General features: G+C 37.5%; 1 protein-coding gene across 1 annotated transcript in view; it reads right to left on the reverse strand.

The window, feature by feature from the left end:
* xpr1a (xenotropic and polytropic retrovirus receptor 1a) overlaps window positions 1-17,099 on the reverse strand; it is a 71,274-nt gene that overhangs the window by 22,789 nt on the left and 31,386 nt on the right. The window contains exon 3 of the mRNA XM_079244582.1: window positions 1,766-1,867. Coding sequence (XP_079100708.1) covers window positions 1,766-1,867 — 102 coding nt within the window. The remainder of the gene's footprint in view (window positions 1-1,765; window positions 1,868-17,099) is intronic.

The raw sequence follows: 17,099 nt of genomic DNA on the forward strand, positions 1-17,099 counted from the left end.
CCATTCTAACAAGCTTGCCTGCTTTTTAAATCCCTATACAGACACTCACACACACACACACACACACACACACACACACACACACATAGTATCTGGCTTGTGATAGAGCTGCTTGTTGGACAAAACTACAGAATTTTTTTGCTTCAACCTCCTCGTGTGGAGGCTAAATAAACAGAGTAGGACAGAGATATTGATGTTTTCATACACATTTAACCAAACTTACAACCTCGGTTTGCGTGGAACCTAGTTCTAGCTTGAGTTTTTTAATGAGCATTTTTGTACAGACTTATGTGAGATAGACATGTAAATACTATCTGGCTTTTGTTGCTTGGAGCTTAGTTTTATTTCTCTCTGAACGCCTCCATCGCTGAAAGGTTTTTCATTGAAGTACAAAACCTGTTTTGCTGTCATGCACATGACAACAAACCTCTTGAACACAACAGTGATGTGATTTGACTCTGCTGTTGTCAACAGACAGTCACATTTCACACAGAGAAATGCTCCACGGTTGTCCTATTGTACTCTTATGACTTCTCCTATCCCGAAGACGCTCAACAAACAGTCAACAGCATGCTGTGTGGAGTTTAGGATACTTAAATTTACCATGATTCCACTGTGCTACTAGGCTTTGTTCTGCACTTTTTTTTTCTGTTGAAAGCAAAAGATATATATTGTAATCTGCAGAGCGTATCAGATAAAAATCTAGGACTGCTTAACAAGAGGTCATTTTAAGTTCCTGACATATTGGAGTGATTGGAACATGTTGTTTTGTTAGAGAAGAAAACAAAAAGATTCAAACTCCTTTCCTTGAGTAAACCTTCGGGGCTTTGTTCTGCTAACAAGGTAAAAAATAATGCATACCCAGTTCTTTTGCTGCTTTTGTCGTCAATCATCTAGTAATGAGCCATCATTATGAACTGGGACAATCTTTCCTGTCAGCCTTGGCCCTGGGTTGACCTGCCAAGCCTGCAGTTTTACAGATGGCCTCCAGAGGAAGCACTGTCTGTTGCTGCTTTATGTTCCTCTCACTTCTCCCTGAAGTCAAGTTTAAGACTAGAAGGCAACCTTGTGAGCCCAGAGTACCAGAGCATAGCTACCATCTCGTGTTTCACAGCACACACATTCTCTCTCACTCCCTGAAATACACCCAGGCAGGCTCGCTCTCCTAAACATGGCTAAAACAGGGTGTCAAACAAACAAGATTAGACACAATGTTTCACACTGAAATTACTTCAGAAAACACTAAAAGTACTTTTTAAAATGATTTTTTTCTTACTCTGGTTTATGAGAGTTTACCATTACCATCTTTCTTGCACTACAAGCAGAAGTTTAACCAACATAACCTGCTGTCCTGTGGATAAGGAGAACGGCTATAAAAGTGTATTCAGGAGAAACAGCTGCTTATGGCTTTAATTTTAAGCAAAAGATAAGTTAGGCTCTTTATGTCATGAAAAATCAAGAGATCTGTAGCCTTTTTTTAAAATTTTCAGATAGAAGGTAGACATATTCTCTCTAAATCACATCAAGGCTTGGTGCAATGACCGGCTAATATACTCTTGCTCAGTTGACATATGCACAGTTCACAGTGCGCTGTTATGAAGACAGCAACATGAATTTTCTGTTGTCAAAAGCAATTTAATAAAAATGAGAGGGGGACCTTTAGTGAAACTCAGTTATTTGGTCTGTTGTGAATATAAAATAAGACTAAACTAAAAAACACTCAGGAAAAATGGGTGTAACCTACAAGTGCTGAATAAAATCCTACCTGAGTAGAAGGTGTTGATTTTCGAAAGCTCTTTCTCACAGTTCTGGAAAAACTGCTCCTCAAACTTTGCGTAGAACCTTTTCACGTTGTCTTCATCTGTGACTGGAAACAGAAAACAAAGATACTTATTGGCTGTTTGCACTATGTACATATGTGAGGATAAAAAAAGAACTGCTGAACACACAGCTGCACACAGCTGCACACACACAGAGACACACCCAGGAGTAAAGGCAAAAACTTGCTCATGAGTTTGAGTTGTGAAGCAGTGAAGGATCAAGCAAACATCACAGCGTTCTATAGAGGTCAATAACCAGAGCAGTGACAACGGTATTGCTCATAAACACAATGAGTCACAAACACAAAAAACCTTTTGATTGTTTGATTTGTTTTGTTGTCAATATAAACAATTACATGTTTCTTAACTAAGAGTGAGTATATTTGTCGCGAGTGACATTGTTAATGTCATCCAGTGAGCGAGATTTAGTGCAGCTGCCTTTTTATTTATAATAGTAACAATAATATTGATAATGACACGAAAAAGAAGAATTTAAATCAGAAGTAAAAAGGTAAGTCTTCAGTGTGAAACCACACAAACTCTCCGTATGCCTCTGAGGTTCGTTGGTGTTCAGGCAGGCATCCATTCAGAGTTAGAATTAGATCACGAGCTTCTTCCTGTCTCTCCTCTGTCTGACTAAACCCTCATGTCTTTTTCAGGACCAGCCAATTCAATCAGTATCGATGCTCAAATAATCCTCAGTCTCATTCACAGTAGGCTATCCAACACCTGATAAAGCGTAATATGCAGACAGTTACTGTAAAAATGCTCATTCACAGATGCACAGGCTTACATATAAAAGACACAAACATTTCTGTAAACATTGTTACATTTCTGTTCATGCCAGCGATTCTCAGCTAAAATAAATTAAAACTGTTTGAGGAAACCAATCACTGACTAAGAAATGTTTTTTTTCTAAAGCCTTAATAATCAACATAAAGTACATATAATAAATGCAAAATACTTCATAACATGTTTATGTCATCTTAGTATCTAGATATGCCACGTTAAATGCTATAAAATAAGGAAGTTTACTGAAAGCACAATAAAGGGAGAAGCAGGTTTTTAAGTAAAGAAGTGTCAGATCCAACAGTGAAATTGCTTTGTAAGCATTTTTGACAAAGTAATAAGAAACAGATGCTCCCGGCAATAGTCTGTCAATACTGCTGAACTATTCACACACACACACACACACACACACACACACACACACACACACACACACACACACACACACACACACACACACACACACACACACACACACACACACACACACACACACTGTAACACATCTTGTGCACACGAATGTGAAGAAAAAGGGAAAATGTTTCAAATATGAAAGGAAAATAAATAGAAAACTGCCTCCACTTGTTAAAAGGTAATCAATTACAAGTTAATTAAAGACTGGTGGTTCAAACATTGCATGGCCTAAAGGAAACTATAAAAGGACTCATCCAATGAAGCGCGTCGTACGATGCAGAGACCTGCAGAGGAGTGGGTGGGACAGCAGCTTACATCATTTTTAAATAAACTTGTGGTTTACAACACTTCAACTGGGATAAAGTCATATTGACTGAAAAAAAGTACTTTCAGATACAACAGATAAAAAAAATTCCAGTATTAACCCGTTGCTCCACTGTTTGAGGCCAGTGCGTCATGACACAATGACTGATGGTGTAACTTGCCGGTTTGGTTATACCTGCAGGCAACAAGCAAAGTGAGCTGTAATTTAAAAGGCTTCTCTGCCAATTAACACTGAATGAAAACGCAAAGAAGGACTGAAAGGTAGAGGAGGAGGGAAAAGATGACGAGCAGCCAGTGAAGCATCGATTGTTTACCGTTTTTGTACAAAAAGTCACATCTCTCTCCAGATCGGTACCTGGGTAGACTTTATTGACTTCATTTTTTAAAAAAGAGTTCTGATTTAATGAATTTATGTACACAGCTGACTGTTTAAAGGGTGAATTAATCTGAATGAATAGAAAGTGTAGAACAGTGTGTTGTTAGACGTAGAGTCTTGCTGGATGACAGTGGAGATATGACGTTAGTTTTCAGATAAAAAAAACAGATGATTACTATACAATATAATCTAATTACTCCTTTAGATTTTACAATAATCATTCAACCTCAGAAGACATCCTGACATGCTTCGATACTTTAAAAAAAAACAACAACATTTTTGACTGCAGATATCTATTTAATATGACAAAATTTCTGCAGGAACTGTTATTGGCTCATCTCAATAAGCAGTGGAACACCTTTCAGGAACCATTACAGTTTTCTTATCATAATGGGCTTGCAGATGCCATCATTCACATGCTTCAGAGAGCCCACTCTCATAATTTCTTCAGGAACAGCTCAGACGTTCACTACAACCGAGTCCGGTCACCTGCAAAAATACTGTGAACACTGCAGACATGAGGTATATCAGTGATGGACAAGAAGTGAGGGAACTGGTCAGTCAGTTTGTGTTACAGTCCAGATACAGTCACCTCATCTTAAACACGACAAACTCAAAAGAGAATGACCAAAGTACTGTTTACGTCCTGGGAAAAGAGGTGGTTTACACATGATCATTATTGTTATAGCACTGAGGTCATACTCTGTCAGGAGTCTGTACCACATCAGTGGAACTGTCTTTGCACACATCTCTCTATGCAGATAAATGTACATGTATGAGGGGTGTGTAAGAACAAAGGAAACATCCAGAATAAAAAGTAGTCTTTCAATTCATTGTCACAGATATGAATTTAGTCCATATCCTCTCCTCCAACTGGGAAAGCTGGGACTTTACTGTCTCAGTTTTCCATCTTCCTTAAAAAAAGTCTACTGCAGAAGAAATATATCAAAACCTAATTACAGAAACATTACACATTCATGCTGCGGCACGTGGGACAACATATAATCATGTTCATGTTAATCTGACAGCGTCTCTGTCAGCTCACACAGTATGAGTTCTCATTATCTCAACTCGATGGATGAAAATAAAGTCTTAAGGTTTTCACTAGACGAGAGTTAAAATGCAAAAAAGAAAAGATGTTTTTTCATTTACCATCTTTTACAGGTGTAAATAAATTCCATCTATGCCCACTAATTTATTCATTTTAATACCTGGTTTATTTTATTCATGGTTGTGGCAGGATGCCCACCTTTTCAACATGTAACTCTGGAAACATGTCTGTTTCTGAGTTGTCATTCACCTCTACAGATCAGAGAGATAACAGAAGCTAATCTTTAACCAACAGGGTACACAAAGGAACCCCGAGGCTATCCTTCAACTAAACATATCAAGTTTCCTCACAGTCTAGGTTGCCCATGCAGTTGTTTTACAGTGCGCGTGTGTGTGTATAAGTTTTAGTCTGAGCCCTGTAGTGAGAAATGATGGATCTCTTCCTGCAGTGTGGTGTAAACCACTTCAGCCCTGATTGTTCCAATACCAGTATAAACACTATCCTTTGCTTTCAGATAACTGATTTTACCAGTTTAGATACTGACAAACATGTTCTGTTTGTGTTTAGCAATAGATTAAACATTACACAATATAAGACCTGACTGCCTTTTGCGCACAGTGTCACAATAGTTATTAGGAATCTGATTTATGGAATTGTATTGACAAAAGTCTGTATGCTTTATTTAGCATTGCAATAAATTACAGCAATTATACCAAAATACCATCATTTTCTCACTCCCAAAGAAGCTAATTAATAAGTTATTTGATTATTTGATTTTTTTATATCAATTGTAAATCAAGAAACCTTATGAGATGTATTAGGATTGGTTGATTGTTCCCTTTACTAGCACTCAGTTGATCATTGGTAGCATGACCACAGGTTGCACATTCACATGTGCATGCCCACTAAAGTGTTCATCTTTCCACCGCCATCCTACTAAATGTTGCAGATGTTTATCTGTTACCTCTCTCTGCAGTGATGTCTGATAATGGTTGTGTGTGCGTTTACTTCTTTTTTTTTTGCATATTGTTATGACGCCACTTTATATATCTTGTTGTACTGTAATACTGTTGTAGTATCTATTGTTTTTGCGAATACTGTTTTTAGCATCTTAGACATGCTCCTTTCTCTTCTTTCTTTTTCTTTCCTTTCTTTTTATTCTTTCCTCTCATTTTCTTTTCATTCTTTTCTCTTTTTCTTTTCCCCTGTCAGGTCCAGCATTGCCATATCAAGTCTGATGATGATTTCAATAGAAATTATAATAAAAATATTCAGAAAATCAAAGGCAGTCATATACATGACTGTCTCCCTTGACAGAGTAAATTTGTCCAGCAAAAATATGGCACACATGCCGTACTGTATGCTGTGATGCTGGACAGGACAGGTTTAAAAAAAAAAAGAAAAAAGGATTGGTTGATTGTTGATAAAAAAAAAATTAAAAAAAACTAAAAAAAAAAACACTGAAGAATTTAGTCATTTGGGAAATGTGATGGCTGTGTTTGTCCTTATCAATTATTTGTTCCATAAATACTTAAGGAAAAATCACCAAATTCCGCCAGATGTTTTCATTGTTTCCAGTTTTTAAACCACAGAGTGGGATTTTTTTTTTTTCATTCATGTTCATTTTATTATAAATTAAAAACAAAAACATTTGTGTATAGTTTGACTTATCTTTGAATCTATGCAGCCATCAATTACCAACAGCAGACAATAAAACTAGACATATGTGGTAAACAATGTTATGACAGCAGATCCAGTCATCCACTGGCTTCACTTCTTTAGACAAAGAATTGTGCTGGTAGCTAGAAAAAACAACTCTTGACCTACAGTATTCCCAGGGCGGTTTGTCGAAGGCAGCCCCCCTCTCTCCGCTAACCCCTTCTTCTGTAGATTGTATAAATAAATGATGAGACAGCTTCCCCAGAACCCTTCTCCACTCAGCCCCCGAAACCTTTCAGTTACATACACACAATCCCCACCCCCAGCATCTTATATTCCCATACAGACATTCATTGAAGAGACCCCATAAAACCAGCGTATAAATCCTTCACAGACACCTATAGCTTGCAGACCATAAAAAGATTTTGACAAAAACAAGCTACACAAACACATGTATGAAGCTCATTGCCTCACACCTGATGTGCTAAATATTTAGCTAATTCCTGTACGTTATGATATATTTTTATCGTTTTATTTACTCAATCATGTCTAATTTCTAAATTAGTTTATAGTTGGAAAAGATGAGGATATATAAAGGTACCAAGAAGAGGGAAAATAACTATTTCCTCAGTGTCTGCAGCACAGATATGATACATCAGGGAGGCAGGAAAGACTGCAGGCTACACAACATGTCTTCATTCACATTCCTTTAAAACAAATATCCAATAAACTGCATATCCCTCTTAAGCTCTATGTTTCCCATTAAATGACACCTCACTGATAGCATGACTCTCGGGGGATATGAAGAGGCCATTATTATGGTTGTTGCTGCAGTAGATTAGCTTATCTCTGCTGCAAGCACACAGGTGTAAAAACACTGACACAGAAAAGGATACAGTGAGCTATAAAAGAGTAGGAATGACTTATCTCCGGGTTAGAATTTATCTAGTGAAATAAAAAGATGTAACGCATGAAAACAAACTCAACATCCTCTACTGCCAGACTTTAAGGAAGCAAGCCCAACGCTAAAACCAGCCAGACATCCCCTCCTCCATCCCTCCACCCCTCCTTTTTTTCTCACTTATTCCCATTCAGCCCTCCAGCCACAATTAATTCTACCAATCATCTCTCTCATCGAGGCCAGGGGAGCATTAAGAATGCACACTCACAGGGTTAGACTGGCAGCCTGGGAGGACCGGGGGCAGGATGAGGAACCACCGGAGCTCCCAATCCATTGTGTACTATTTATACGGCCAGAATGCAAGCGAAGCAGCTCCAAAAAGTAAACTAATTCCATGCTGGTTAGCCAGTATGATAAGATGGAGAAAATAATATTCAACACATTATGAGAAGTGTTAATATGTTTGTCTTGTGCATGTGTGTGTGTGTGTGTGTGTGTGTGTGTGTGTGTGTGTGTGTATGTGTGTGTGTGTGTGTGTGTGTGTGTGTGTGTGTGTATGCAATGAGCAAGTGGCACATGTGATGAGTAAATTATCAGCAGCCAAGTGACTACCAGTGTAGAAGCATGAGGCCAGATGGGGTGCGAGATGAACCCAGCAAAGGGAAAAGACACAACACCCATACACAGCGGTGAACAAGATGATGCCATAAACTCTCAAAAGATACAGAAAATGATAAAAGGTGGGTTCTGGTGTGGGGGTCTACTGGAAGAGATAAAAACAGAGTTAGATATGCATGGACTGTACAGTTCGTTGTTACACTTGACCTGAAAAAGCCTCTGACTGACGCTGTTGTTTTCTCATTGTGTTGTGCGGAGTGTGTAAAGAGCGGCTCATTATGTTCAGCACCTTCTTGTAGCTTCAGTGTTGCATTTCCAGTCTAATTTCCAGGTTTCTGTAATTCTCAACTAGCTCTTCTTTTTAAAAACAAAATATTATGTTAGACTAAAATACAATAGTTCGATGCCATTATTATGTTGAAATGTGATGATAATAAATAACATTACATTAAAAGAAAATACAACCACCAATTCTCTGTACTTATTTATTCAAATTCAGTTATGAATTATTTGGCATAATATAATAATCATATAACAATTGGTGCATTTGCTTAAAACAATAACAAGTTCCTTTGAAGAGAAGCTTGTTAGTGAGGAAGGATTATTTCTAATCCCATTCATATATTGCAGATACATATTATTATGCATGTAATTTAACTGATTAAATTACATGCATAATTTATTTTAGTTATTTATAGTTATTTAGTTATTTATTTATAGTTATTTATATAGTTATTATAGTTATTTAGTTATTTATTTATAGTTATTTAGTTATTCATAGTTTTTTTGTCTGATAGCGCCTCTATAATCTGACTAAAGCAAGTAAAAATGTATGCTGGAAAATAAAACTCCTACTCAGTTCGGGTGGGGTCATGAAAAGCCAAAGACAAAGTTTCCATCAACTTGGATTGTATACAATAAATATGTCTGTAAAGATAGAAAATTGCTTTGTAAATGGCTTGTTTAGGAAGAAAATGGTTTGTTCTTTAAAGAAACCAAAACTAAATAGATGTGAAAAGACAGAAACGTTTCACTCTGTACCAATTACTTTAGTGATTGGTACAGAGTGAATCATGTTGATACTAAGGGTTGACAAACGTACACTAACAGGCAAAGTTTTTGATATCTGCATAAAGTGGGTCAAGTTTGTAACATATTTTGTCCACAGTTTCTCCTGCAAAAGGGTAATTGCCAGCAGAGTTTCTAAACTATCTGCACACAGTATGTGTGTCAAGAGCTTTTGTGTGTAAAATCTGCATTTCCATTTTTTTATGAAGCTTTCCTTTAACAGTTACAGGCACAGCTGGACAGACACCAGTTTGCCACAGAACAAAAACACAAAATTTAGGACAGCAAATATGTGCTTTGGAGCTCGGTAAATGGCAAAATTTCATTCAAGGAATAAAAAAAAACAAGGTGAGACAAATGGTGAGACAAGTGAAGTCAGATGTGATGAAATAGGATGGTGAAGGAAAACATACAGGTGTTGTATTGATGGAAAAGTTAAACGCTGCTGCCCTTAAATTTTTCATATGTAAATAAAAAGAAAATTTAGTATACATGTCTGAACCATCCCCTTCTTTATTTTGTTTTTATCAATTCTCCTTTTTATTTATCTCTCCTTTCTTCTTATTTTACGAAGCTGCTGCTGTGAAGTTTTATCTCAGAGTCAGAACGAGGAGAAAGTTTGGCCCAGACCTTTCTCTCTCCCCCCAGCACCTCGCAAAGCCTTGAAGATCTGAATAGTTTCTCTGAGAGTCTCGCTGGCTTTCTGCATCTCTCTGCAGGCGGATACAGGATAGACGGAAATGGAAAACTGATAACAGTGTGAATCAATGTGTCTCATTCATCTCATCAGGCAAAATGTTTGCCTGAACTTTTCAACTTCAATCAATCTTTGAAACTTAGAACTCTTAAGCCTGTGAGATCCAGAGTATTAATAATGATATAACAAATCTGCCCATCAGTAAAGTCTGCAATGCAGATATTATACACTCAGGTTATAAAATCTGCAAAACTTAGTCATCAGAGCTACACATTGTCCTGATGAACTAGAGTTGTCTGTATACACACAAGCCTGAGTGTGCTCTATTAGGAGTAAATATGGAGCTATTTCCTATTGTGGGAACAGGCCTGGGAAACACATTCTTTAGAGAAGCCATGGAAATCTGTGCTACAGAGAATATTTTTGTTTCCCCTTATGAGCTGTAGAAACCTCGAAATGTGTGGATTTTGGAGAGTTACATTTGCATGTATGTGAATTAGCAGAGAGGGGCAGAAAGGCAACATTAGAACCTGATATTAAGAGCGTACCAGACAGGAGTAAGAATGTTCCTTCCGTGGTTTCCCGTCAAGCAAGATCTGTGTCAGCTGACTTAATATTTCCAGTTATGCATTAACTATTATTTGTTGAAATAAATATACACAAAGAAACAAAGGGGGGATTATTTCTAGTAAACAACACTTTATGAACAATGCCCCTTTTGCTAAATATTAGATCTGCGTCAACACTAATCTGAGCAAACTCTGTTTTGATCAGTATGTGTTATCTCTAATTGTATTCTGCACCACTAGTGTTAGCTATTACATCTGATAGCATGAATATCATATATCTGTAGTCCGCCACAGCTTGGATAACGCAGACTTTATGCCTGGCTGCAGACCAATTAAGGATGTGGATAAGTATCAGTGTGTCAGTATGCAAACTCACGGACTGCACCGATCTCGCACACAACCGTAAATGTCGACAATCTAATCTTAGAAGATCAGGTTTGATTTCATTAAGCTTTTTTTTTTTTTAATGGAATTATCAACTATAGACCCAGATTATTTGTTAAATATGAGATGAATCTCAAATATGAATTGACAGCATTTTTTTTGTTTGTTTGCTTTCTTGGTCTGTTTGTTTATATCTTGTTGCTTTCTTAACTCAAAAATGATAGCTAATGTGCAAAGTGTTTAAACTGAAAACCTGACTGTTGTGGACACGACCATTAATGTCTCATTGTTATTGAAAATTCAGCATAACTGTAAATCTTTGCTTAAAACCAGTTCCCAATGCTGGATTCATTTCCTGGATTTAATATTTTTCAGTTGGGCTTTAGGAAATATTGAAACGTCACATCTAATAAGCATCTGGCAGAGCATGCTATTCTGGAGGACCTAGGTAAAAACATGTAGCTTTAAACTGTCTTTTTTAGCGGGGTTTCCATTCTTATCTATCATTAGGGAACCAGTATATAACTGGCTCAGATGCACTCCTCATCTCTGGGTTTATGAGGGGGATGATGTGACTTTGACAGCAGCCCTTCATAAAGATGTGCTTCCTGCTGGTTAAAGTACTTGTAATGATTGGTGAGTGAGTCTGTTTTATAAAAACACATCTGTCCATTTACAGTAATTTTATATAGTTGAATCATATCGTTTTTTTTCAGTTAAACAACCTTTAAGAAAAGGTCAATAAGTGGTCCTGGCAAGATTTTGCAATTAGATAAATGTTATATTGCTGTAATACACAACATGTTTGTACAGAAAGTGTGAACTAACCATGGTAAAGTGAAAATAACACAATGTTGGAAACTTCTCTCAAACTATTTGACATCTGCTGAACTTTATTTTTGTATGGTTTATCTAACTCTTAGTAGGTATGAGTCTGCTATGGCTGTTACTGGACAGTATTGGCACAGACCTGAAATAATGCAACTTATGTGGTTGCTCTTTGCAAATGATTTTCTGGTTTACTGAGATGGAAAAATGAAGTCAGCATGAAGTCAAATTAGGCAAAGTGAACAAAAAGGAACCTTGGGGTTTGGATGGCGGCTGAGAAATGAGTGAACAGCATCCAGTGCCATCACAATAGTATAACCATCATGAAGCAATCTTGAGGAAGCATAAAGGATTGACCTTCTCTCCATGAACATTAATGACCATAATACACTTTTTGTCCTCCTTCACAGCTAACTATCTCATACCAGTATGTTCTCTGAAGAATCACAGCGGACAAAGCTTAATCAATGTCATCGTGTGAACCCTGACTAGATCCAGTTGGAAATCTCTCTTTAGGACTGTCAGCTGCCTGCTAAAGCTGATTAGTCAGGGCTGGTTTACATGGTCATGGCTCATTAAGATAAAAATAAGGTTTATGTTCTGCTCCCATTGTTCACAAACATGACTGATATTAGTCATTATCTTGTCTGTAAAGAAAAGAGAGAATCTGACATGCTGCTCACGCCTCATTTCAACACTGCTGGAGAGGGAGGACTCCCTAATCTGTTGATTTAACGACTGTTCAGTCTTCCCATTTTGGCTTTCTCTTCCTTTATTCTCTTTCTGCAGCTGAATATATGCATCTCTCCACTCCCTCCATCATGTTTACCTGTCTTCCTATCTTTCCCTTTCACCAAGCTTGTTCTGCTGATCCACAATCGGCCAAGTAGAAAGAATGAGTTTGCCGTCCTGGATGCACTGCATTCATATGGAAAATGTCAGAGTCTGGGGAGCTGCAGAGGAAGTCATCAGAGTCCTGCTTCAAACTGAATTAAACTACTGTTATTTCACTTGATGACAAGTACTGAGCATTATTAAAGTCCATGTAAAAAAGCACACAATTTCAATAGCAGAGCAGTGAAGGTCTCTTTTTGGCTTTGCAGAACCTTACATCACCTTCATTAGTACCATTGTTATCTGGTTGGTCCGCTGTTACACGAGAAACAAACAGTGTGCTGTAACAAAGAGGAGATCCCTGGTCATTTCTCCTAGTAAAATGTTCAAATATTACTGGTCTTAACATTAAGAGTCATAAAATGTAATGCACTATTGTTCCAGAGGAACAATAAAGACTGTGACATGATTGCTGTGAAAGAAGCAAAGAAGGTATTTTAAAAACCATGCTGATGCTTCCAGTAACCTCGTTTGCTGTGCAAGATGGACGCAGCTGACAACACTGATGGATGCAATGAGGAAATTGATTCTCTCACATTTATGGCCCCCAGAAGGACAGTTTTTTTTTCATTTAATACAAGTAATGACTTAATCCTTTACCCCACCACCTCCAAACAGGTTTTGCTTGAAATTTAAATGAACATTTAGGAAAATGCAATGCTTATCACAGGAGCTACAGAATGCTTGTATGGGAAGGAGAAGGGGGAAAAAAATCATTCAAACGTTGCACTTGAAGCTAAAAAGGCTCTTTGGAGCATAACCAGTTTTTGACAGCTATAATAGCACAGAGTTACCGGGCTGGAAGGAAATTGTTCTCCCATTTTGATGCCTTCTTGTGTGAACTTGCATGTGTGTATCTTTGTGCACTATGTACACACTAATGGACTAGTATGAATTGGAGTATGTATGTTCTCCTGTTCCATTTTTGAAAGCTGGTTGGTTGGGAGTGACATTGTCATTATCGACATCTTTTCCTGCTCCCCTGGATCCTGTAGCCATTAGCAACCGACTCTGGGAGCTGGCCTTTCCTTTGCTGCAGCCAATTGCTTTCACATCACTGTGTGACTGTGTATATGCATGCGAATGAGCAGGTGTTCATTGTGTGTGTGTGTGTGTGTGTGTGTGTGTGTGTGTGTGTGTGTGTGTGTGTGTGTGTGTGTGTGTGTGTGTGTGTACAACCATGTCTGGATACGACCCAATGATGGCAACATGATTAAATGTGTCTGAGTTGATTATTTGATAAAATGCTGCCTTGCTGTAACTGATTTACTCTCCATTTATTCCTGTGCAGAGACAGATGTTCCTGACAGCATTATATCCTCACAGTGTCACAACAACAGAACAAACACACACATATGTTTCATAGCAGGCATGCCGAACAGAAAACCGCACACCAGAAGTAAGCAGTCAGCATGAAATAATCAATAGGTGCTGATTAGGCCTACTCAGTACCTTTGTATTGCATGGCAAGCAACAGCCCTTTTTCTGTAAATCTGGCGATCAATCTTGTGATCTCTGTTTAGGCCAAACTGTACATCTAACTAAGCAGAAGAAAAGAAGCAGAACATGCCAACCAACTGTAAAGTAAGAATGAGAAATTACCAGTCCATGACAGCTGGCAAAATAAATATAAAATTGCAGGTCTAGTTTCCCAGAATATACATCGACCTAAATGCGTACATACATCACAGAACCAATTTTATTTATTCTGAGGCAAGGCACCATGTGTACTTTCCTTTGAAGAACCTGAGTTATAAATGAGAAACAAACCTGTTTGACAGGTGTTTATAAATAAAAGGCTTCCACTCAGCTCTGTGCCCTCAAGCACTTACAAATGTTCATTAAAATATCGTACTCTTCTCAAAAACACATCAGAAACATCCAAAAGAATATTCTTTTTTTTTTTCCTGTGGCTCACTGTCAACCAGCTAACACTGAATTTCCTGGGAATCCACTCTCCTCGCACTTATTGGCACAAAAACATGAAAATCCTTTTATAAAAAATGTCTTTTGGGTGTACGGAAGCGTAGAGCTGTCATCCTCATAAAAAAAAGTTTGGGCCTTATTACATTATAGCGTGATAGTTTTATTGTAAAAACGTGAAACATATCACGTTATAACGTAATAGGTTTATTGTAAAAACGTGAAACGTATCACGTTATAACGTGATATGTTTATTGTAAAAACGTGAAACGTATCACGTTATAGCGTGATAGTTTTATTGTAAAAACGTATAACCACTTGAACGCTGGAGGGATTACATCTCTCAGCTGGCCCAGGAGCACCATGGGACCCCCCGCAGAGTTGGTGAATGTGGCTGGGGAGGGGGGGCTTCCCTGGTTACTGCTGCGATCAGACCCCCGATAAGCGGTAGAAGAGGGATGGACAGATGGCACTTGGATGCACCGATGATGTTTGCATTCGCAGCGATTCTCGTGCCGCTCAAGTTTCAATCAGAAATTATGCCACGTCATGGGGATTGGACTCATTTTTCCTTCTGTACAGACCCATGCCTTTTAAAACTGTCCTTAAACTACGCATATTTATTACAATGGATCGAAAGTGTTCCAAAGCACCATAATTTCACAATGTCTCAACCCAAGTATGAAGAAAAACTCTATCAAGTCCTGTAAATGAGCCATTTGTGATCTCCTATCCACCCCGCACACAATTTCCTCATCTAAAGTCGAAAATGACCAAGTTCACGTTTTCAGATACATGGTATGTTTCACGTTTTTACAATAAACTTATCACGTTATAACGTGATACGTTTCACGTTTTTACAATAAACTATCACGTTATAACGTGATACATTTCATGTTTTTACAATAAACTATCACGTTATAACGTGATACATTTCATGTTTTTACAATAAACTATCACGTTATAACGTGATACGTTTCACGTTTTTACAATAAACTTATCACGTTATAACGTGATACATTTCATGTTTTTACAATAAACTATCACGTTATAACGTGATACATTTCATGTTTTTACAATAAACTATCACGTTATAACGTGATACATTTCATGTTTTTACAATAAACTATCACGTTATAACGTGATACGTTTCACGTTTTTACAATAAACTTATCACGTTATAACGTGATACATTTCATGTTTTTACAATAAACTATCACGTTATAACGTGATACATTTCATGTTTTTACAATAAACTATCACGTTATAACGTGATACGTTTCAAGTTTTTACAATAAACTATCACGTTATAACGTGATACGTTTCACGTTTTTACAATAAACTATCACGTTATAACGTGATACGTTTCACGTTTTTACAATAAACTATCACGTTATAACGTGATACGTTTCACGTTTTTACAATAAACTATCACGTTATAACGTGATACATTTCACGTTTTTACAATAAACTATCACGTTATAACGTGATACGTTTCATGTTTTTACAATAAACTATCACGTTATAACGTGATACGTTTCACGTTTTTACAATAAACTATCACGTTATAACGTGATACGTTTCACGTTTTTACAATAAACTATCACGTTATAACGTGATACGTTTCACATTTTTACAATAAACTATCACGTTATAACGTGATACGTTTCACGTTTTTACAATAAACTATCACGTTATAACGTGATACGTTTCACGTTTTTACAATAAACTATCACGTTATAACGTAATAAGGCCCAAACTTTCTTTTTATGAGGATGACAGCTCTACGCTTCCATAGTTTGACTCTCGAAAAAAATAAAAGATAAAAAACATTTTATACCTGGCCAAAACAAGTTGCCTTGATGTAACTAAGCAAATAGGTACGAAGCTTATTTCCTATCATCTCTGCATGGGTAGGTTATTATTCAGCTGGCAACCAGTTATTTAACCTCAACTGATATAGTTTGCCATTTCCTAATGAACCATTTGAGAAGACACACCCCATAGTCATTAAATTAATTAGTCAGTTTAAGAAGGGTCAAATTATTGGCCTGCATCAAGCAGAGAAAACATCTACAGAAATTCAGTAAAACTGGGTTAAGAACTGTCCAACGCATTATACTGGGGAACCTTGTCTTTCAGCAAGAAATGCGGTTGAAGAAAATCCTGAATGATGGTGATCATATAAACGGTTGGTGAAATCAAATCAAAGAAAAAAAAACCAGTAGAAACTGAGAGCTATGTTTAGTAGTGAAAATAAGAACATGCTAATAAACCTTGTTACCATGGGAGCTTGTCGTGTGCCAGATTGCATGCATGTGTCCATAGGGATGTAAAAATAACAGAGAGCTTGCAATGCAGGAGAAAAGAGATAATATATTATAGCTACATTACTGGCTGGTGCATGAGTTTAATCAGGCTGGTAATATAAGCAGGGTGGGCTGATGGAGGAGGGTCCTCTGGGAGCTGTAGCTCTTTGTATCTCTGAAACCCCTGTGGACTGGGACAACCTCTCCCTCTTCCGCCGACATTACCATCCTTCCACCCCATAAATATTTTTAATCCCATATTTCCCTTTGTTTTATCTCCTTTCCAATTTGTCGCTCAAATGTCGTTTGTAAGAAGTAGCAAGCAAAATTTAAATCATGCTCTAAAGCACAGCTAATTAGTGCATCTCAGCCAAAAGGCAGGATTTAAGAACTCCATATAAAACATCCCCCTCTGTGCAGACACACCTTCGTGTTTGGCTAAGTGACCCCTCCCCTTCCATGATGGATGTGGCAG

The sequence above is a fragment of the Telmatherina bonti genome (assembly GCF_933228915.1).
Source record: "Telmatherina bonti genome assembly, chromosome: 8".
Lineage (NCBI taxonomy): Eukaryota > Metazoa > Chordata > Actinopteri > Atheriniformes > Telmatherinidae > Telmatherina > Telmatherina bonti.